The sequence below is a fragment of the Heterodontus francisci genome, chromosome 4 (genome assembly GCF_036365525.1).
Source record: "Heterodontus francisci isolate sHetFra1 chromosome 4, sHetFra1.hap1, whole genome shotgun sequence".
Lineage (NCBI taxonomy): Eukaryota > Metazoa > Chordata > Chondrichthyes > Heterodontiformes > Heterodontidae > Heterodontus > Heterodontus francisci.
Window position 1 is genome coordinate 58,309,853 of NC_090374.1, and position 24,310 is coordinate 58,334,162.

Genomic DNA, 24,310 nt, shown 5'->3' on the forward strand with positions numbered 1-24,310 from the left:
TTTGACAGTCTGCTCCTACAATTTGCCTGCAGGGAGTAAAATGTCAACACAAGAAATAGGAGCAGGAGTAGACCACATGGCTCATCGAGCCTGCTCTACCATTCAATACAATCATGGCTGATTTTAGGCTTCAACTCCACTTTCCGACCTGCTCCCCATATCCCTTGATTCCCTGCAAGGCCAAAAACCTATCTATCCCAGCCTTAAATGTATTCAATGACAGAGCATCCACAACCTTCTGGGGTAGAGAACGCCAAAGATTCACAACCCTTTTAGTGTAGTAATTTCTCCTCATCTCAGTCTTGAATGATTGGCCGCTTATTCTGAGACTGTGTCCCCATGTTATAGATTCCCTGACCAGTGGAAACAATCTCTCAGCTTCTACCCTATCAAGCCGTTTCAGAATCTTGTATGTCTCAATTAGAATGCCTCTCATTTTTCTAAACTCCAGAGAATATAGGCCCAATTTACTCAGCCTCTCATCATAGGACAACACCCTCATCCCAGAGACCAATGTAGTAAATCTTCGCTGCACTGCCTCCAGTGTAAGTATATCCTTTCTTAAATCTGTAGACCAAAACTGCACACAGTATTCCAGGTGCGGTCTCACCAAAGCCCTTTACAATTTTAGTAAGACTTCTTTATTCTTGCAATCCCCTTGCAATAAAAGCTAACATGTCATTTGCCTTCCTAATAGCCTGCTGCAACTGCATGTTAACTTTGTGCGTTCCTTGTACGAGTACCCCCAAGTCTCTCTGAACATCAACACTTACTAGTTTCACACCTTTTAAAAAGTCAAAACAGGGAGACTGTAGTGGGAGTAAAATAAAAGGCAGGAACTATGGGAAGGTAATGGGATCAAGAAATTAAAATGAAGGAAGAGAATAAAGACAAAAAGTAAGATCATGAAACCAAACTATATGCAATGAAAGAGTCACTCCATAAATTGTGGAGCCTACCTTGGTATTGAGACCTTGACCAGACTCAATTCCACCATGTGATACTATAACTGAACCATCACTGGCAAATACTGAAACAGTGCCTAAGATCGACAAATTACTGTTAGACGACACAATATGCGCTACAGAACAATAAACATCACACGCACTACTATTACTTAATCAGATATATAGTGAAAACATCATCTTAAAATGAAATTTGAAAAAGTATAGGTAGAGACAACCATATTATTTGAATATCGTAAATGTAGGCAGAGACAACCATATGGTTACTGGAATGTTCCTAGTGTAGGTAAAAACAACTATACATTCTAAACATTCAAAGCTAGACATAACCACATACGAGTCAAATGGTTACTGGAATGTTCCGAAGTATAAGAAGGACAACCTGACTCCATGTGACACTATCAGTTACTAGAATGTTCCAAGAATAGATAGAAATAACTGTAAATAAGATAACTCCCATAAACTCTTACTTCTCTGAGGCTAGTAGGAGATGAACTCCTCTAAGGCTAAGCCTCATCAAGATTGTTGCAATCAATATCATAGCCTGTCCACAGAGCACTCCAAGGGTGGGACTTCCGGAGATGGGGTCCTTGATCCTGTGGAAGGCCCGCTGCTGTCCACTTAAGTGCCTGATTGGCACTAGATTCAGTGGGGCTTCTGGAGAAGAGGCAACGCAGGAATCTTGGCGTCGCTTTTTCCAGATGTTGGGACCCCTGCCACCAGAATAAAATTCCCTCCATGGTCTCCGAGAATTGTCAAAGGCAAATGGCTATTGACTTATGATTTGGATAAATTTGAGAGGCTTTCCTAGGTCTGGGGGGCATGAAATGAAGAAACAAAGATTAACAGTCCGCTGCGCAACCTAAAGAAAGAGACAGCTCTCTGGGGAAGCAGCTGCTCTCAGATCACCGATACAGCAAAAGGCTGCTAAAATTTCAACCTAGTTTGAAGGCTTGAGGTTTGCGGAGGAGAAAAGACCAATGGGGGTGTCAGAGATTGGCTTATTAACAGAAGTCCAGTCGAACGTGCTTGGAAGATGTGAATGAAGAGGACGTTGGCTTTGAGAAGAATACTGGGTGATCCAATCCATTACAGCTGGGAGGAGTTTGGGGTTTAACCTGCAAGGGTACCTTTTCGCTGAGAACACTGTGTAACGTATAAATGTGGTGTGGAGTTTGAGTGTTTTAATAAGTTAATGGGAAATACCTTTCTCTATATTTTAGTGTATTAGCTACCTACTAAGTACTGTTTAGTTAATATGGATTTTTTTTTTTAGTTTACTTGTAATAGTAAAAGTCTTTAAACGTGAAATCTTGTGTGATTCTTTAATCGGTCACTGGGAATATCATATTTCTTGTTTTAAAGTTAGCAGTCTCTACTGAAGTCGAAACAATAGCTAAGTGACAAATAAAATAAACGTTAAGTACTAAACTAATAAATAAAAAATAAAAAGCTTTTTTCACCAAGATTCCAAGGGCAGAATTTTCCCTCCAGGGTGGGAATCAGAGGTCAGGAATGTTTCCAGGCCCCGATCTCACCCCCTGGGGAAACAGTGACCCATTATGATTTTCATGGGATGCCCCCTTAATTGGCCTGCAGAAAGAGCTCATTGTCCAATTAAAGACAGTGGTGGCCTCCCAAAGCTGGAGGGCCAATCAGTGGCCTTCCAGCTTGAAAGGAACAGCAGGCTGCGATACAGGGTAAGGGAGAGGGTGTTTCAAAATGGAGGCACCCTCTCCAACTTTTTTCAACATTAAATTAAAAAATGCATCTTACAGCCAGGCCCCCACTGTGGGTGGATTGGTGGGGGGGTGCCCTCTACAGGGCGGGACGTGTCTGTTAATGCATCCAGGTGGGCAGGGAGGGCCTCTAGGCCTGTGTGGAGTGCTAGCCCCCTGGCCTGCCACCAGAAAGCCATCTCCAGGTATCTATACTGGCCCACGCTGCCTGCGGGAACCTGGAGGCCAACCGGAAAATCCTAGTTGGCTTCCTTTAATTGGCCTCAATTGGCTCTTAATCAGCTGTGTCGGCTACTGGCCGCATGCAGGTAGGTAGCCATGCCAACACCCCCTCCAGCCCACCTCCGCAAAAATGGCCCGAAGGCGGGATTGAGCCGCGCAACACCCGCCTCTGTTCCTGTCCCCAGCAGGAACTCAAAATCTTGCCCCAAGACTCTTAATGCTTGCCTGAAAGCATCCACTGTTGCATCGGGATTATGTCATTCCCTCGTGGTATTGTCCATATGTTTGCAGCAGATGGCGTTCTGGACTGGAATAGTTCTCTGAGCAAATGCCAAGGTACATTAAGTGCACTAACACAGTGCACTCCATTTACTGTTGCAGGCTAATCTTTTCCAATATCCTCAGACTGTCAATTTAATGCTAACTTACCCTGAATTATCGATAGTTTTGTACCGTGGACACCTACCCATTTTGAATTAGGTCAATTTGCTTGTCGGGGAAACTTTCGTCTCAGCATTCTGTGCCAAATTCTACTAATTGTTCCATTATCATTAAACAGGGATGTGATTCTTTGGGTGAAGCTGCTTTTTAATCCCTTATGCATTCTGACAATTAAGGAAGCCGGTACCGAGCCAAATAGATACAAGTGTTTCATTATTTTCACACAAGGCATAGTAATCAAATGCAACAATTGCACTGCTACCCTGCAGTATCCTCACTAAACACACTCTCCTATAGGATAAGTTATCACAGTGGTCTTAACATAATTATCTGCATAAAAATGAAATCATATTCTTAGATAATAACACAGCTATTCTTCCTTCGCAATGTGAATGCAACACCCTTACAATTTCAATTACACACTCTTAACCAGCTACACTACCACAGTGGTTATACTCAGCACTCACATAGATAACATCCATCGCTCCAGTACATGCAGTATTTGAGAGGTACCACCGCTAGTCCTTTCTTCTTCCAACGATTGTCTGCGTTGAACTTCTTAATTGCTTTCAGACGTCCAGCCACATCCACTTTTGTTAACTGAGCTGTCCAGACCAACAACAAAAATGGTTAATGCTCCAATACATTAAAAGAGTGCAACTGAAAAAGCACTGTACTGTTTTCACATCTTCCAAGTGTTTTTTTGTATTTGTTCAAGGGATGTGGGCGTCGCTGGCAATGCCAGCATTTATCGCCCATCCCTAATTGCCCTTGAGAAAGTGGTGGTGAGATGCCTTCTTGAACTGCTGCAGTCCATGTGGGGTTGCATAAGATAGACATAGATGTACAATTGCCAATAACAATGGAAACAATTCCTTTTCACAGTGCTTTGTGAATTCATCAGTAGGCATGACTGAAACCAAAAAAAATCAGGCGAGCCATGAAATATGCTAGCTAACCTCTTCATTCTGATCAGCACTCTGAGCGTGCAAACACCATGTTGAGTGCACAATTTTGTAAAATTAATTCCATAGTAACTAATTTGCCCTGGTTATAAAACATTTTTTTTTGCTGCTCTTTATCAACTTGACAGTTTGACTGTTACACTAATTCTACTAGTACTACTACCACTTTTGATGACAGGAAAAGTCACATTGGGTAATCTAGTTTGGCTATACATTCCATGGCCTTCTGAGATGGCGAGTGGAGAAATGAAATGCCTCCTGCAATAGATCTTAGTGGGGAGGTCGATGTGATGCGTTCCATGTTCCAGGACGCGTGGCCATAATCACACTTTGGGTCGTTGCTCATTTTCCACTAATTCTACTTTTGACCCCTTACCCCAACAATTGGACCCACTCTACTAAGCAATTCTACAGATGAGAACTTGGGCAAGTAACTTGCTCTCAGGTTTGGTTATGCTATATTTACCTTCTAATGCTGATTTCTTTGAAAGTGGTGTAAACTAATTAAGATGCTGCTGTTTCCTCCAGGAAGTACGAAAGGTAGGAGATGGTTTTTGCTAGGGCTTCTAATATAACTGGTGCCTCTGGAGGCACAAGCTTACGTCTGTTCTGGCCACTGGGATATGTTGATATGTTGAATACCTAAGCTGGCTTATTAAGGCCACCAATGTGTTTTCTCCCCCTAATGACATGTATAAATCTTTCTCAGTCATCATGAAAAGAAACATAAGAAATTGCAGCTGCAAATTGCAACATTGATGCACCCATAAATGTGCAAGCTCTGATTCAGCTTGAAGTTATATTACAGACCAACTCTTCCTGTGCTTCTAGTTTCTAAGCATAGTACTCGTACAACTAGAAGCAAATGAAGAATAATTATAAATAAAATAGTAAAAGCACCTTATTTTTAATGCGTGAAAACAAAGACAGAGATGTATGTACCACCTTTGGGTGTAACTGCCAAATCAGTAATAATATGTCCTAAAGGGGTCTTTGGGGATTCTTAAAATTCATCTTTAGATTTTGCTTAGACTGCCCAACTATTTCATCAGGACTCAATGACAGAGATTGTCAGATGTTAATAGAAAGTAGTCAGAAATACAGGTGCAAAACTACAGAGGATTTTACACCCACTAATTTAGTTGCCAAAGACAAACACCTACTTCTAACAATAATACGTTGATTGTCACAGAAGCAGGATTTGTCCGATAGAGCTCAGAACTCACATGAATAAAGATCCTGGATGCTACAGTAGGGCAGGAGGAAGCCCAATGGTGTAGTGTCTCCTTGAGCGTACAAGTTCCTCTGCTTTACTCTGATTGGATCCAATGACAGAAACTTGGCCACATGTTCAAGAATAGTTTCAATGACAAATATGTTGGGTTTTGAACCTGTATAAGCAGAAAGTTTATATTTGTGCGTCAACTTGGCTTAGTTGATGGAACTCTGGCCTCTTATACAGAATATCATGCCCCACTGCTGAGTTGTGTGTATAATCTGGGCTGATATTTCAGTGCTGCATTGAGGAGTGCTGCATTGTCACAGATGTTGTCCTTCAGATGAAACTGCCTGCACAGGTGGGACATTAAAGATATCATGGCAATGTTCAAAGAGCAGGAACTTCTCTCCATGTCCTAGCCAAAGATACCCCCTCAACCACATTAGCAAGATCAGATCATCAGCTCATTCACTCGCTGATCGTAATTATAATTTTAGGTTACTTCTCACCTCTATCTTGAATTTTAGTTTTAGCTTTGATGAGCAGTTCAATTCTAATTTTTAATTTAGTTCACACTAACACAAATTTAGTTAACAACTACTGCTTTAGCATTTACCTGAAGTAACACTGAATACCAGTGGGAAATGCTGAAACCCACTTTCTCCATTTATAGTGATTTGTGGTTGGTTGTCAGCTTAAGCTTGATGGTAGCTAGAAGGATGTTGGCCAGGATTTTATGTGGCCCCTGAAGTGGGGTGTATCGTGACAGGTGGCAGGGGACCCGCTGCCAAGCGATCTTCCCAGGGTCAATTTAGGCCAATGATGGCCTTCCCACCGAGAGACCAATTAAGGCCCTTTAAGTGGCCTAGTAACGACCAATTAAGGGCCTCCTCCCACTGCTGCTGGGAACTTTCCAGCAGTGGGGGGGTGGGAGCCTCCGCCACACAGGGAGGGGGTCTTGTAACATGAGGCGCACTCCCTTTGGGCTGGGGTGGGGGACCCTCCTCCATGGGCAATCTATGGCCCAAGGAGGAACCCCACTGGGAAGCACTCTACCTCCCAGGACCCACCTCCACCTGGACTGCATGACCACCCTGCCCCTCACCGGGGTCTTCCGGACTGGTCCCGGAGACTCCACCTCACTTATCTGAGGTCCGGGTTTCCAGTGCTGGGCTTGAGTCCAAGGCATCTACAGTACTGAGTGGCCACCGCTCCCGGTGGCACTGCTGATACTGTTGAGTTGCCGGCCCTCTGATTAGCCGCTCATGGAGACAAGATCCCGGCTCCTGATTTTAAAAGACTGGAGGATCGCTCCAGGTGGGGGGGGGGGAAGACACAGAAACAAAGAGGCGGGCTTCCCCCTGCCTTTTCTGCCCAGCGCCAGGAGCCCCACCTCCATCAAAAATCCAGCCCATCGTAACATTGTGCCTAATACTGAATACTGAAAATCATCTTGGGTAGGCACTCGATGGTAGATCAAAGAAGCAAGACTATGATCTTAAGACCAGTAGCTTACAGCTTCAGGATGGAATGTAGTCATAACAAAGTCATAAGAATCTATTTGATTATCACTGTTGAAATGGGAACTGTTTTTAGCCAAACAGTATATCATACTCATTAACTCTAGTCTGAGAATATACTTCACCTTAAGTGACGTAGAACTGTACTAAGGGTAAATCTGTCCCTGAAGTTTTGCTAGCTGCATGAAGCTGATAAAATATTACAAGTCAGTTTAAAATAAATGAAGAAAACATACATTTTTTCCAAATTATTTTCCCTCACCCCAATTCAAGTATCCCTGTGCTGGACGGCACGGTGACGCAGTGGTTAGCACCGCAACCTCACAGCTCCAGTGACCCGGGTTCAATTCTGGGTACTGTCTGTGTGGAGTTTGCAAGTTGTTCCTGCGACTGCGTGGGTTTCTGCCGGGTGCTCTGGTTTCCTCCCACAGCCAAAGACTTGCAGGTTGATAGGTAAATTGGCCATTGTAAATTGCCCCCAGTGTAGGTAGGTGGTAGGAGAATTGTGGGGATGCGGTAGGGATATGGGATTAATGTAGGATTAGTAAAAATGGGTGGTTGATGGTCGGCACAGATTCGGTGGGCCGAAGGGCCTGTTTCAGTGCTGTATCTCTCGATGACATCATCTATTGCCCAGAATTGAACAATCCAAAATCAACTACCAGGACATGCAAAAGAATTAATCTGGACTTCGGCTCTGATTTTCCCTTTCACTTTGTGGCAAAATGCCTGGCTGCCACTCATACTTTCACACATTAATATAGCTGATACTGTGATCTGCTGCCTTTAACACACAGTTTGTGGGTCTTATATCCATTCATATAAATCAAAACAGTTTTCTATTACCTGGAGCTCTGCACCATGTGTGGGCTGCACGGTTTGTCTTTACAGCTATAGGGATCAGCTGCCAGTTCTTACACTTGTATGCTGCAAGAAAAACAAGGGGTCAGGTCATGGATCTGATAGGAGAAAGAAAAAGGTAATGACCACATCTTGAACTACATCAGAAAGCTGGCAATACTATGCATTTAAAATTTAATTGGTGTTTAAAATGCTGCATAAAGTAGACTGAATGTATTTCTACTTATGAATACCCTATCAAAGCTAAAAATGACAGGAGCCAATGAGGATTTTTCATGGTTGACATAACGTTGAACTACAAACGTAGAGAGAAAAGAAGCTTGTTTAAATGTGGCGGCAGGTGGAATTGCCACGATGCTGAATGTCAGTAGTATTAGGTGGCACTGTCAAATTCAATGGGTGCGATATTAACCCTACCTGCCTGCAGAGATGGACAGTTAAAATCATCCAGGTTACTCAGCTGCCCTTGTGTCATCTGCATCCTGCTGGCCGCCTATTTATTTTAGCAGGCTTCTGAACAGGCAACAAAGCGGCCCACCTAAAGCAAGCAGGGTCCTTCTCTAAATATGCAGATTGGGGTTCAACGACATCATAGAACCCCAAATGCAATTTTAACTCCAGCCTGAGTGAAGAAGGCAAATCAGAAGAGCAGCTCCCTCTCCACATCACTCTAACCAGCCTTGGCAAGATCACTAATTCAAACAAGGGGAAATCGACAAGTTTGCATCAAGGTGCTCAAATCGCATAAGTAAACCAATTGGACTCATTTTGTTCTTTGTTCCACTTTTTCAAAAAGGAACTTGCAGAGTTAGGTGGTGGCATGACACATGGTAGATGATGATCACGCTCAATGGGCTGAATTTTACTAGCCCTTCGATGTCATGGGTCGCAGTGGGTGGGCCGTAAAATTCAGCGAGGAGAGGCCCGCCTCGACCCCCGACGTTGAGAAGGGCCCGCCATGTATTACCGGTAGCGGGGGGACCTCGGTGCGGCTCCCCCGGGGCCTTCATCTAAATATGCAACTTAACATTAATTAGATGTAAACTGACCTATCTGCAGGCGGCGGCCATCCCACGCTGATTTTACCGCCGCCGAACGCAGCTCGCGCACCTTCGGAACTCCGTATGGAGTTCCGAGGTGAGAACCTGGTGGGAAGGGGGAAGGAATAACATTTTCAGGTTAGGAGGGGTGGGGGAGCGGGGAAAACAATTTTTATTGGCAGTGGGAATGGTGGAACGGGTTGAGGGTCAAAGGGAACAAATTTCAGGGGGCAAGTTCGGGATACTATTAAAAGTTTATGATGGGGGAAGAGGGCAATTAATGTATAAATTACCCACTGGGAGGTGGGAGATGTGTTTTACATTTGAAATAACATTCTATTTTTATTTCCTGGCGATCGGGACCTTTAAATTTTAAAATGTAACCGAAGGGCTTGAAGCCCTTTAGAAATGCCGCTGGCGCCCGCGCAGTGGTGCCAGACAGTGTTGCCGGGGACGCGGCAGCCGTCCCCTTTACATCATCGGGGGTGGCTGCTCCGCCCCCTCTATTTCAAGTGCGGTGGCACTTCCACATCAGAGGGCCGCCGAGTGCAAAGCTGCGGAGCGCAGCGCGCGAATAAAATCCAGCCCAATATTTACTTGAATTCTGAACAGAGATTAACTTTATATAGATTTACAAATGTAAGGATGAAGCTTTGACTTTCCAAGGTTTTCAGCAGAAATTCTAGATGTGGACAGGGAGGGAAAAATCACAGTGGCAATCATACAGCACAGCACCCAAATACAATCACGCACATTGTTACGATCAACCGCTCCAGTCAAGCCCCCAATCAAAATATACGATTCTGATTGTGGTGGGAGAAACACACTGTTAATTCAATCCCGTCCCTCCACTGATCACCAAATATATCGCTTTAAACTTTCCAAATTGAAGAAAGACCCAGCCAATTTGTTTCATCTATTAACCCCCGAATGAGGCTAACCAAACCAAGTGTCTATAAATCAATAAAATTAACTGTTTAATTAGAAAAACTAAATTCTTAAACACTACTAAGATATTAACAACATTTAAAACAGAAAAAATTAGAGTCCTTGTAAATTTACGCTGCTGCCGGATGTGGAACAGTCTAAGGTTGCTTGAAGTCCTCACAGCTGTCTGATGGCGCAAAAAAGGTAGCTGAAGAATCCAGAAGTCGAAATTGTTGCTTTCCTTCTCCAGCGATGAATTTCAACAATTAACAACTTACAAACACTTTTTTAATGAATCAATTTGGCTTTAGAGTTTTTGAGGAATAAAAGATTGTCACAGCCTAATTTCCCTTCCTTCAGTTTAATTTATCAGAGATCTCTGTTTTGGCTTGACTTTTTAGAATTTTGAGAGAATAATAATAAATAAACTGACTAAATTCTCTTCCTTCAGTTTAAATGGTCTGAGAGCTCTCCTTTCAGGTGCTAATACACAGCTGTCTGTCTGTTTCCTCAGTTAGAACAGTCTTTTTTTTCACGATAAGACAATTCAAAATTAAATTGTGACAAATGTATCTCTCGATGCTCAGTCCGAGTGGCTTATCCAAGGCAACCAGGATGCACCCTTTGAAGCTGGCTGTTCCCTCTCTGTATGGTTATGTCCAACGACAACCAAAATGCACCTTCTCAGTAACTCCTGAGGCTTGCTTGTTCTTAAAGCAGTACTGATCCTTTGCTGTCTTAAATACACACCAATTATTTTCCGGAAAAAAAAAACTACAGGATCATAACAATATAGACACTAACTGGTTACCTGAAAGCTACTGCAAACATAATCAGATGCTGATTATTACCAGTTCCACCCACCCAGATACTGATTATGACCAGTTCCACCCACCCTAATAACACCAGCCTATATTCAACTTCTTTAGTAACCAGATGACTAGATGCTGCTAGAATATGTGACAGTGGCATCATCAGAGCTTCATTAATATTACGTATGCACTTACAACTCTGCCAACAGACCATTAAAATATAGTTAGTGGCTGCTTATTGAAGTAAATTTTGCTGAAAAAGTGAACATTTTCTGTAGAATGCAATTTAAAATGAACACAATAGCTAAAGACATAATGAAAATTTCTTTCCTGCTGGATAACTTGTTAACTACCCTTAGTACTTCTACAATAAAGGCCAATTTTTGCCATGCACTAACAGTTGGTTTTATTCAATTATCTATGAAGAATGTAATATTCGGCAGCATTGCAGATGACAGGTCCAGTAATTTGTTTTGTTGGCTCAAAATAAATTCCCCTTTGTTTATAGGTTAAAGTCCTCAAGGAATCAACAGTTAACATCATTTGAGGCTTCAAATGCTGATAATGTGTGGACACTGAATTCCTAAGTGAGATACTTTACCGTTATCAGAAAATATGAAGCTTGATCCAACCTCATTGTCATTCGGGCTGCTTCCATAGTCACAGTAGTAAGTAATGATAATACCATTTAGTGTACCATCCTCATTAAACCCCACCTGGAACAAATCAAAAGAATTGTCTTTTTAAAGCACCATATGTTATGATAGATTTATAGCTATAATAAAAGCAAAATACTGCAGGTGCTGGAAATCTGAAATAAAAACAGAAGGTGCTGGAAATACTCAGCAGGTCGGGCAGCATCTGGAGGGAGAGAAAAGCAGTGTTACGGTTTTGATGAAAGGGATCGACGAAAGGTCACAGACCTGAAATGTTAACTCTGCTTCTCTCTCCACAGATGCCACCTGAACTGCAGAGTATTTCCAGCACTTTCTGCTTTTTTATTGTAGATTTATAGCTGTGTGACTGGATTACATGTCTACTTGACAAAGGATGTGCAGTTGTGGATCTCAGTAACACCTCAGCCTAATGAATAATTACAGATTTGAAATCATTATATAAACAGTGCAGGAAAAAGATATGGGGGTTTTGATGGATACGCCTTAAACCACTGGTTTAATGTCTAAAGGCAGTAAAGAAAGCAAATAAAACATTAGCACAGATAGCTAAAGATAATAGTCATAGAGTCGTACAGCAAAGAAACAGGCCCTTCGGCCCATCGCGTCCATGCCAACCATAATGCCTATCTATACTAATCCCACCTGCCTGCATTAATTCCATATCCCTCTATGCCTTGCTCATTCAAGTACCTGTCCAGATGCCTCTTAAATGTTGCTACTGTTCCTGCCTCAACCACCTCCTCTGGCAGCTCATTCTAGATACCCACTATTCTTTGTGTGAAAAATTTACCCCTTTGATCCCCTCTAAACCTCCTCCCTCTCACCATAAATCTATGCCCTCTAGTTTTAGTCACCCCTACCATGGGAAACATACTCTGGCTATCTACCCTATCTATGCCTCTCATAATTTTATCTAACTCTATCATGTCCCCTCTCAGCCTCCTTTGCTCCAGGGAAAACAGACCCAGCCTATCCAATCTCTCTTTACAACTCAAGCCCTCCAAACCAGGCAACATCCTTGTGAATCTTTTCTGCACCCTCTCTAGCTTAATCACATCTTTCCTGCAGTGCGGCGACCAGAACTGCACACAGTACTCCAAATGCGGCCTAACCAACGTTATGTACAACTGTAACATGACGTCCCAACTGTTGTACTCAATGCCTCGGCCGATGAAGGCAAACATGCCATACGCCTTCTTCACCACCCTGTCTACCTATGTTGCCTCTTTCAGGGAACTACGTACTTGCACCCCAAGGTCTCTCTGCTCAAAACAGTCCCCAGGGCCCTGCTATTCACTGTATATGTCCTGCCCTGGTTTAACTTCCCAAAATTCATCACTTCGCACTTGTCTGCATTAAATTCCATCTGCCAATCCCTTGCCCACTTTCCCAGTTGATCTATATCCTGTTGTAACCTCAGACAACCTTCTTCACTGTCCACTATACCACCAATTTTGGTGTCATCTGCAAACTTACTAATCATGCCTCCTACATTCTCAACCAAGTCATTAATATATATGACAAACAACAGAGGGCCCAGCACTGATCCCTGCGGCACACCACTTGTCACCGGCCTCCAATCTGAAAAACAACCCTCCCCTACTACCCTCTGCCTCCAGTCACCAAGCAAATTTAGTATCCAATTGGCTAGCTCACCCTGGATCCCATGTGTTCAAACCTTCCGGACCAGCCTACCATGTGGGACTTTGTCAAAGGCCTTGCTAAAGTCCATGTAGACAACGTCCACTGCCCTTCCCTCGTCAATCCTTTTGATCACCACCTCAAAAAATTCAATCAAATTCGTGAGACATGATTTCCCACACACAAAGCCATGCTGACTATTCCTAATCAGACCTTGCCTTTCCAAATGCATATAAATCCTGTCTCTCAGAATCCCTTCCAATAACTTTCCCACCAGCCTGCAGTTTCCTGGCTTATCCCTGCTGCCCTTTTTCAATAAAGACACAACATTAGCTATCCTCCAGTCTTCCGGTACCTCATCCATGGCTCACGATGATACAAAATCTCTGCCAGGGCCCCAGCAATCTCCTCCCTTGCTTCCCATAGCATCCTAGGATACACCTGGTCAGCCCCTGGGGATTTATCCACCTTAATGTGCTTTAAAACCTCCAACACCTCCTCCTTTGTAATGTTGATATGCTCCAGGATATCGTTGTTCCCTCCCTTGAACTCACTAGCTTCCATGACCTTCTCCACGGTAAATACAGACGAGAAGTATTCATTTAAGACCTCACCCATTTCCCGTGGCTCCACACATAGATTACCACACTGATCCTTAAGGGGACTTACTCTCTCCCTAGCTACCCTTTCACTTTTAATATACTTACAGAATCTTTTAGGATTCTTCTTTATCTTATCTGCCAGGGAAATCTCATGGCCCCTTTTCGCCCTCCTAATTTCCTTCTTAAGTGTACTTCTCCATCCCTTATACTCCTCGAGGGACTCCCTTGATCCCAGCTGCCTATACGTGACATATGCCTCCTCCTTTGTCCTGACCTGACCCTCAATATCCCTCGTCAACTCAGGTTCCCTAAACTTGCCAGCCTTGTCCTTCAATCTAACGGGAACATGCCGGCCCTGAACTATTCGTATCTCACTTTTAAAAGCCTCCCACTTGCCAGACGTCCCTTTACCTGTAAACAGCCTCTTCCAATCAACTTTTGAGAGTTCCTGTCTGATGCCATTGAAATTAGCCTTCCCCCAATTTAGGACTTCAAATTGAGGACCAGTCCTATCCTTTTCCATAACTATCTTGAAGCTAATAGAGTTATGGTCACTGGCCCCAAAGTGCTCCCCCACTGACACCTCAACCACCTGCCCATCCTCATTTCCTAAGAGGAGGTCGAGTGTAGCCCCTTCTCTAGTAGGGCCATCCACATACCGCTTCAGAAAACTAACCTGGACACACTTAACAAATTCTTCTCCATCTGATCCCTTAGCACTAAGGCAGTCCCAGTCAATATTTGGGAAGTTAAAATCACCTACTATTACAACCCTATAATTCCTACACCTATCTGTAATTTCCCTACATATATGCTCCTCCAATTCCCTCTGACTATTGGGGGGCCTATAGTATAATCCCATCAAAGTGATCACCCCTTTCTTATTTCTAAGTTCTACCCATATGGCCTCACTGAACGTTCCCCCCGGGATGTCCTCTCTAAGTACTGCCATGAAGTCCTCCCTAATCAATAGTGCAACTCCCCCCCTCTCTTATTTCCACCTCTGTCACACCGGAAGCATCGGTACCCCGGAACATTGAGCTGCCAGTCCTGCCCATCCCTCAACCACATTCCCGTAATAGCTAGAATATCACAATCCCATATACCGATCCATGCTCTGAGTTCATCTGCCTTACCTGTAAGGCTTCTTGCATTAAAGTAAATGCAGTTTCGCCTACCAGACCTTCCACGCTCCCTGTCCTGCTCGGCCTGCCTACTGAACTTGCTTGCTTTAACCTCTACATTTACTTCAACTATCTCATCGGAGAGACTATTACTTTGGGTCCCACCCCCCTGCCAGACTAGTTTAAACCTTCCCGAGTAGTACTAGCAAACCTCCCCGCAAGGATATTGATCCCCTTCCAGTTCAGATGCAACCTGTCCCTCTTGTACAGGTCACCTCTGCACCAGAAGAGATCCCAATGGTCCAAGTAGCTGAAGCTCTCCCACCGACACCAGCTCTTCAGCCACACATTCATTTGCCTTATCCTCCTATTCCTACCCTCTCTAGCACGTGGCACACGGAGTAATCCTGAGATTACAACCCTCGAGGACCTGCTTTTTAACCTTCTGCCTAACTCCCTATATTCACTTTGCAGGACCTCATCTCTCTTCCTGCCTATGTCGTTAGTACCAATATGGACCACGACCTCTGGCTGCTCACCCTCCCCTTTCAGAATGCCCTGTGCCCACTCAGAGACATCCTTGACCCTGGCACCCAGGGAGACAACACACCATCCTGGATAAGACTTATAAACTGAAGGAACTGATGCTGAAGTTACGTTTAACTTTAGTGAGATTGCATTTGGAGAATTATGTTCAGTTTGGTACATACCTAGGCTACTACTATGGTCTCCATTTTACAAGAAGAATGCATCATTATTACAGGGAGCCCAGAGGAGGAGTAGATAACTAATCCATTAATTTACAGGGCTGAGTATTGAGGAAACAAATATAAATCCTCATAAGAGAAGATGGGGCAGGGGGGTGGGGGGGGCCTGTCACCAGTATGGAGATTTTGAATCATCAAAGGTTCTTCTGTCAGGCACAGGATTCAAAGATTAAGATTAAGGAGCAGCATTTAAAGATTGGAGTGTCAAAAGGAAATAGAAAATTTCGGCAACTTTCTTTTTAGGAAGAGGTTGATAGAAGTGTGGAACAAACAACCAATGGGGCGGAGCAACAAAAGATCATGAGCGGTTTTAAACAACTACTGGCTGAATTACTATTTGGAAATGGGATACAGGGCTACAAGTTCAAGCTCATGACAAGGAAATTGATACCTTGTTTGAAAGGATTAGGTGGATGGGCCAATGTTCTTCTGTCAATGCATTATTATGTTAATACGTACTATCTGATCACTACAGATAATGTGCAACAGCCAGATCACTGGACTGTACTGCTGTATTAGCTCTGTGCGAGAGCTCCATTACCGTGGACATTATTTGCTCAAATGGGTCTTTGCATGACAAATACAAAAGAACAGCAGTAATTACATAGAACATACAGCACAGAAGCAAGCCATCTGGCTAACTAGTCCATGCTGGCATTTATACTCTACCTGAGGCTCCTCCCATCCTTCATCACCATCAGCATAACAGTCCATTCTCTTCTCCCTCATCGGCTTATCTTAAATGTATTTATACTATTTGCCTCAACTACTCTGATAGTGAGTTCCACATTTTCACCACTTTCTGGGTAAAGAAATTTCTTCTGAATTCCCGGATTGATTTCTTGGTGACTATCTTACATTGATGGTCTCTAGTTTTGTTCTTCCCAAAAGTTGCAACATTCTCTGTCACTACTCTATCAAAACCTTGCTTAATTTTAAAGATCTCTATTAGGTCATCCCTCAGCTTTCTCTTCTGGCTTCATCATTGTGCATCCACTCCAGTACCTTTATATCCTTTTATAATATGCTGCCCAAAATGCCAAGTGTGGTCTAACCAAGGTTAGATACAAGCTGAGCATAACTTTTCTACTTTTCAATTCTATCCTCTAGAAATAAACCCTAGTGCTTTGAGTGACGAAATTCCCACAAGCCAAATGGAAAATATTAATTTCCTCGTATAAAACTTTGCCTGAGACTTCTAACGGAGACTGTTAAAATAAATTTAAAAAAACAAAACAGATCAGCTAAGGTGGCCACACATAATTTGCATATGAGAAGCCAAAGACCAGCTGGAGACAGAGGTCTAGAGGACAGACAGTCTAGCCAGAACAACAGGGGTGCTCTCTAATTAAATTACCTAGATTGGTTTTGTCAATATCGATCGTCAAAAGCCATCGACACCCATTGACTTTGAAAGAGCCAACCACTCATCCCCCCCACCCCCTACCAAGTATGTCTGAAGAGCCTCGAATTTCAAAGATCAATCCAGAAGATGTTGATTCAAGAACCAAGAGGTGATCACATCACATGACTGCTTATATAACTCTGGGAGTTTGTGAATTGTACCTCAGAAGGAGAATGTAAACGTAAGCTGGCAAGAGAGCTGCAATCTCTCTCTCTCCCTTTCTCCAGTAAAGTTTTAGCGAAGCCTCAGCTACAAACCTACAGCCCAACACAGCCAACAACTAGGGGACACAGATAAAGCCCCTCTTCTGCCTTCCAGAACCTGAGAAGTAAGCCTGAACCATTTGTAGCCCAATGAGGTCTTCAGGACTACAACTTCAACTAAGGATTCTGGGACAAAACTTCAGTATTTAAATTTCACTTTTATCAAGGACTCTACTCCAACCTCCCTACTCTGTTTTTTTTTCCTTCTGTAATCTATTTGTGTGCGCCTCTCGTGTGAATGTAGATGCGTTGCGTATCTTAGTAATTTTAACCAGTTTAGAGTGATAAGGTTAATGAACTTACATCTTTCTTGTTTAAATGCAAGAAAACCTGTCTGACTTGTCCATTTGCAAATATATTAGAGTAACAGGAGCAAGTGCGCACTGAGCTGGTAAACTAAATCACTGTGTTTAAAAAAGATAAACCCGGTTGCGGTCAAATCAGAGCAGGGGCGAAAGGGGAGCCTGAGACCCTGTCCCTCACCTGGTTTGTTTTTGTTATGGCCTTATTGACCTGCATCCCAACTTTTAATAATTTGTGAATTTGTACTCCCAGATCCCTTTGCTCTTCTACCCCATTTAGATTCTTTTTTCCAAGTAGCATGTGATCTCCTTACTTTTCTTACCAAAACGCAATTGTGATATTAGTATCAAATATTGTTTTAAAAAGTTAGACATGAATCTTTCCATACAATGCTTGATCTATTTCTGACATTTAATTACACTTTAATTGTTCAACAAATACCATTTTATCATTTTTTCCTAGACATCATTAGATTTTTCTGGTTCATAGCAAACCAGCGAAAGCTGATATAAAGACTAACCTTCTATGATTTTTGAACTTTTTCTAACCTTGTATTTGAAAATATAACCATGCCGTTTGCCAATTGTTTTCATGTTGGTGCTCAGGTCCATCAAGCATCGAACAGGTCTGTAAGAAATAATGTGGTCACATATAAGAAAACACATGAGATAAAAAGCTGTTTGACTAATGAAGAATAACTCTTCAACAGACCACACAGAATCTACCCAACTGTGAGCTCTAGTCCAGCCATTTGATCTTCAGAGATAAAGTTCTTAAAAAAAGTTTCCCTAATCTCCAAAGGTTATGAAGACAAACTTTGGGCTATTTATCCAGTTTCATTCTCCAGCCCTAGCTAGCTAATTTGCATAGGTAACAACTCCCTAATCACAGCAGCACAGGAACCATCACTTTCCATGGAATATTTGATTATCTCTTTTTCTATTGTTTCTATTCCTATGTTCCTATTATCTCTATTTTATATGGTTATTATAACCTTCGCATCTGTTCCCAACTGTATATTCACCAAATGGTCAAGGTGTTACAAGTGCTTCCATTACTTTGTTAAATTTTGAAGATTTGTGGTTTAAAACTGATAAGGATTCCATGGATTATTTTTTACAAGAATCATTGAGTAGTCTGGATTATAAAGAGTTACTGGAAGGCACCTGTCTTCAAATAATTACCCATCATGGGTTGTTTTTGACTTGGGGAAGATGTTTCCAGAGAAGTGACAGGTCAAGATTAATAGGGGTCAGGAGACCTATCAAGAGCTGTTCTCGGAAGTGACACCCATCTATATGTATTTGGGACGCCAAACCAAAAAAGGTCTTCTGACATCTTTTCGTATCTTCTCTTTTTTCTTCAAGAATCAGCAAGTATTTTGGCCAATGTATTTTTTTTTGTACTCGAACTCTTAAGTGTAAATCTCTTTATTTTTTTGGTTAACCGGTGTATTTGTCTGTCTGTGAGGGGCTAAGGTAAAAAGAGAACTTTTATATTTCAATCTGTTTGTTTATGCTTTGCTTCATTACTGATTAAGACTTGTTTTATAATAAAAGGATAATTTTGTTGTTTGTTAAAGAAACCTGGTTGATGTGTTTTATTCTGGGATAAAAATAGAGGCTATGATTGACAGTATCTGTAACTGGAAAAAAAATTAAATACATGTTGTGACCTATGGAGAAGTAGAATAAACAGTGCACTCCTCCCGCCTTGGGCGTAATAATGTTAATCAGAAATTGTTTCAATATTAGTTCAAATAAAGGCCCTATTATCTTCAATTTAGGCCAATTACCAGCTACATTGCACTTCCCAGTAGGTTGTATTTAGGCAAAGCAAAGTGCAACATATCCCTGGTGCTTCAATTGGCCAACAATGGGTTCAATAGAGGGAATGCAAAATTACCCTCGAGACTCATAAAGGCAATCCAGTAAAGACAAGTTACAGCATATAAGACATTCCAAAGCACTTCACATATGGAAGCAAACAAGAAAATAGATGCTGAACTGTGGAGGAAGAAATTAGGAGGGTGACTGAAATCCTAGTTGAAAAGTTGGGTTAATATTTTTAAAGAAAAGAAATGTGGAAAGTGGAGGATGGAATTTCAGAGAATGGGACAGAAACAGCTGAACACTCATCAATGTTGGGGAAAAGGGAAGGGATCACTTAAAAATTAGCAGAGAAAAGGATTTGGGAGGTGTATAAAGCTGGAGATAGAATGAAGCAAAGCTATGAAAGAATTTGAAGATGAAGATGAGGATTTTAAAATTAATAGTTAGTAGTCAGGAAACCAGTGCATATTAACAGGTCAAGGGTGATGGGAAAGTGAATCTTAATGCAAGACAAAACATGGACAGCAGCATTTTTGACAAGTTGGGAGTTTTTGGAGGGTAGGGTTTTGCGGGGGTAAAAAGGGCAGCATTGGAATAATGCTGCCTAGTGATAACAGGCAAAGTTTGCAGAATAATATGTATTGTCTTGGTGATGGATACAGTATGTGGGTTGATGCTCTGATCCAGGTTGGATGTCATATGACCTTCTGAATGCTGAAATTGCAGGGTAGCAGGGATCTGGCGTAGGTGAAGGATTCAGGGGAGGTAGGGAGCAGGGGTAGTGGGAAAAGAGAGAGAGTGGAATAGGCAACTGCACAGATAGTCCCAATCTTGGAGGCAAAGAAATCCATAATCACTTTGCATTTGCTGTCAGATGTGAGTGTGATGGGTAAAAGGAATCAAGAGGGCAGTAAGCTGTGCAGAAAAGGAACCTTGGGCTGACCATGCCCCCCAGGATGATCCCAGAGTCGTTCGTGATTTAGTCTAAAGACAGTGAAGCACAGTTGTGATAAATATGATACAACTCTATCTTATTCTGGTCTGGCAGCTGGCCCTTTAAATAAGGTACAACACAAGAGAATTGAAAAAGACATCAGCTTGTACCCTTACATTGTTGTGAAGTTTGTCATTCTTACTACAGTGGTTGCGAAGTGTCCGTCACATAACTGCCTTCCAGAGCGCAAATGCTCATCCGGGCCTCACAAGGAAGGTTTAGCACTCTCCTGCCCTAGACTTGGACCCCCTGCTCCACTGCCCTCCCAACCACTTACTTAAGAGCTGGGACTGTTTTCCAAATGCCAAATACCCTGCTCCATCCATCAACCAGCTACCACTTCCTTCAGGTTCAGGCAAGAGATAGACTGGGTCTGTGCAGATAAGGCTTAGAATGTTTCTCTATATTAAAAAGGGCTAAATAAATGCAAATTACTGCTGTTCTAAATGCGACACAAACTATCAATTGGGTCAGATGTCTCGGAATTGAGTTTCTGCTGCTAGACTGATAACTCTCCCACTGGTGTGTTGTTAAGGAGGATTGTCTACCTGCTTTATGTCACTTTTCTGGCAGTACTGGGGACAGCAGAAGTGGAAGTTTGGGCAGGGATCAGTCCTGCTGGGATTCCAGCCACTTCTGCTTTCATAGTGATGTCTGGCATGGGGAGGAAGGTGTGAGGAGGGCCAGAGACCCACTCTGCAACAATGCTGCCAGAGCAAAACATATTGGCTGTGATGTTTCCACAAAGTGCAGATTCCAAAGACTAATTATCCACTTAGTCCCACTCTTTCCCCATAGCCCTGTAAATTTTTCTCTTCATGTACATAACCAATTCCCTTTTGAAAACTACTATTGAATCTTCTTCCACTACCCTTTCAGGCAACACATTCCAGTTCACAATAATTTACTGCATTAAGAGTCTCATCTTCCCTCTTGTTCTTTTGCCAAATATTTTAGATCCGTGTCCTCTGGTGGCTGACTCATGTGCCAGTGGAAACAATTTGTCTTTATTTACTGTATCAAAATTCATTCTAATTTTGAAGACCTCTATCAAATCTCCTCTTACCCTTCTCTGCTCTAGGGCGAACAATCCAAGCTATTAATTTGATTCATTCAAGAATGCACAAAAACAAGAAATAAACATGTACTTTCTATACTGCCAGGTTTCTGAAACTACAAAATGAAGTCGTGGTCAACAGTGAACAGTATTCCGATGAGTCTTACCTGCGAAGCACTGTTGCAGCCACTGCTGTAGCACAAGCTACTAAGTTGGCACGAGTAGCTTTACCTCCATAAGCACCACCTAAACGCTTGGTTGTGATGTTAATACTGTGAAAACAAAAACATTTCAAAATGATTAAACCCTTTAATTATGTTGAGTACAAGGCAACTGTTCAGGAGAATACAATATTGTACATTAGAGATTAAAACTGCAAACGCTCAAAATCGGAAATAGTTATCAGAGAATGCTGCAAATACACAGCAGCTCATTAGCTCTGTAAAGACAAAAAGGCAGGTTAATGTTTTGGGTGTAGATCCTTTGTCACAACCCAATTAACACCTGCTATATATTTCCAGCATTTTCTACTTATACTACAAATTGCTGGTTTAGAGAACCATAGATCAGCAGTAATATTTTTCTTTCAGTTACCCTGACAAAGTCACCTTGTTACAAACCTCAGCAGAGCACAAACTCAACTCGCACATTTCCATACTTTCTTGGCTGAGGTTGCTGATAACAGTCTAGGTTCAATTACCCCTGCGCCTATGCTCAGATACTGAGACATGGGCCAGGATTTTTCCCTCAGTGGACGGGAGCCATCCACAGACTGAAGAGTCAGTGGCGAACCCAAATCTGCCTGGCCTGGGGATCCGACCCACATTTTGCAGTTTCCCAGCCTTTAATTGTTCTGAGGTGGGACTTCCACCTGCTTGAGGTAGGAAGTCCCGCCTAATGGAGCTGCTGGCCAATCATCAGCGTCATCAGGAGTGGTGGCCACTGCTGGGACTACAGCCCAGCTTCGCAAAGATAATGTCTGGGAACCCCGGAACCAAGGTAAGTTTTAGTTGCCTTGCCCGGGGGTGATCGGTTGGGCCCCGCCGATGCAAAGGGTTGTCGACTGGGGGGACAGGGGATGTGTTGGGGGAGGTTGAGACAGCGGGGGTGGCCCTCTGTTGGGCACAGGATGCCCGGTCATTAGGCCGCCCACCACCACCCCCCCAACCCCCCACCACTCCCAAGGCAGTCAGAGTCTTCTGTGGCGGCGGGCGGAGGCCCTTAAGTGGCCACTTAAGGGCATTGATTGGCCTGGGGCTGTTTCTCGCTGCCGCCGCCTTGCATAAAGTGGCGGTGGAAGCAGGAGGTGGTCGGGAAGGGCTCCCCTGAGCCTCCCGCTCCATTTTACGCCCCCCATTACTACCTCCCCCCCCCACCCCACCACCACCTTCCCGCTCTTTGTGGATGGGGGAGTGGGGGGGGTGGGGGGGACTTAAAATGCTGGCCATGGTCTTGATTTCCCCGGTGTGCAACATCACGGGTGATCAACTAAAGAAATCAAGACACAACATCCTCTTGGCTGCCATGGACTTCAGGTATTATGAAGTCTGTGATCTGTATTATCCAGCAGTAGCTGGGAGCAAAAACGTAATATGGGAAAGAAAATATGAAACAAATAAAAATGATAGCATACTGTTATATTTATTTATAGATAGATTTAGTTAACACATTCCTTAGAAAGTCTATGTGTGTGTATTTAAGACAAAAATGGCTTGATAACTTCTGCTAAGAAGTGTTTTTGTGAGTTTAACATATTTTATGATGTGAAAGATTAAGCATGCATGCTACACTTTACTCAGTGTTTATGTTAAAGCTTGCCCTGTATAATTTCCAATATTACTGTTAATGCGAGCTGTGAAGTCAGTGTTGTATGTTAGTCACAATGTGCGAAGAAAGAAAAATCTGTTTACTCCTTGATGGGTAATCCAATGGCACCGGCAATGGCCTGTTGGGCTACGTCCAACCACTGGCTAGCTGCCTGGACATCCAAACCATCTTCAGTAGGCACGCACCGACAAATCTATCCAAAAATAAATAGTACAGGAAATATATGATCCTTGAAGGAAATTATTTCTAATATACTCTGAGGTTATACAATCTTAATTTAAGCAATAGCTAATCAATGCTAAATTTCATGAAATTCTCCTTAATGTTCTGTGAGGAATGTAGTGCATGAAGAGAGTGTACAGTTCCATTTATTTCATTCTAATGAACATATTTCAAAAAATTATAAAAGACCAATTCATTAAACAAAAAACAAAATTAGAATCCCTGGGGTAAACATAGTACTTGCTGTCCTTTCAAAACATCAGTTTTACTTCTACAATTGTCCCACAAAGTATTTTAGATGTCCCTCAGTACAATAGATTACAGTGGGGTTTGGATTTTCTGTTGCCAGCAGATTTACTGCAGTGTAGGTCAGATAGTTGCTGGTGGAAAATGGGCAGAACTCCACTCACTCTGCATCTCAGTAAAGATTTCCAGGGAGCAGGCCAGAGGTGATGGAGATGCCCGTCTCAGAATGTTACCTTATTCTGGGAAATGTCTTGGACTCAAATATCAGTGTCAACAAAGACAAAATGCCCAAATATATACAAAAATTATTTATGCTATTGTTGTTAATTGTATTTTGTTTGCTCTCCAAATCAGATTTTTATTTTTAAAAAATCTTTCATTAATATTCGCTTGGAATTCAGTTTACTCTCATATCCAATGTAATTATGGGATGAATTTTAATGTTTGGACCCACCCGCGATGGGAGGTCAGAAGCAGGTCAAGAACCTGAAAGTTCACGGAGCAGGTTTTTCCGCAGCTCTTTAGTGGAACCATGGGATTAACATCCAATTCCTGACCAATTGGAGCGGGTGGGTGTGATCACATCCCGCACCCATCTGTTGAAGCCTGTGTATTTAAAGGAACCCTGGCAAGGGACAG

The 24,310-nt window shown here is 42.7% G+C and overlaps 1 protein-coding gene across 7 annotated transcripts in view; it reads right to left on the bottom strand.

Moving 5' to 3' along the window:
- The window catches only part of LOC137369057 (xanthine dehydrogenase-like), a 225,248-nt gene that overhangs the window by 52,018 nt on the left and 148,920 nt on the right, over positions 1–24,310 (bottom strand). For all 7 annotated transcript variants that reach the window (XM_068029610.1, XM_068029607.1, XM_068029609.1 and 4 more), the window contains 8 exons: positions 23,287–23,396; positions 21,544–21,648; positions 18,042–18,120; positions 11,313–11,427; positions 7,918–7,998; positions 5,559–5,723; positions 3,835–3,972; positions 960–1,042 (listed from right to left, as the gene is read on the bottom strand). In XM_068029610.1, coding sequence (XP_067885711.1) covers positions 960–1,042; positions 3,835–3,972; positions 5,559–5,723; positions 7,918–7,998; positions 11,313–11,427; positions 18,042–18,120; positions 21,544–21,648; positions 23,287–23,396 — 876 coding nt within the window. The remainder of the gene's footprint in view (positions 1–959; positions 1,043–3,834; positions 3,973–5,558; positions 5,724–7,917; positions 7,999–11,312; positions 11,428–18,041; positions 18,121–21,543; positions 21,649–23,286; positions 23,397–24,310) is intronic.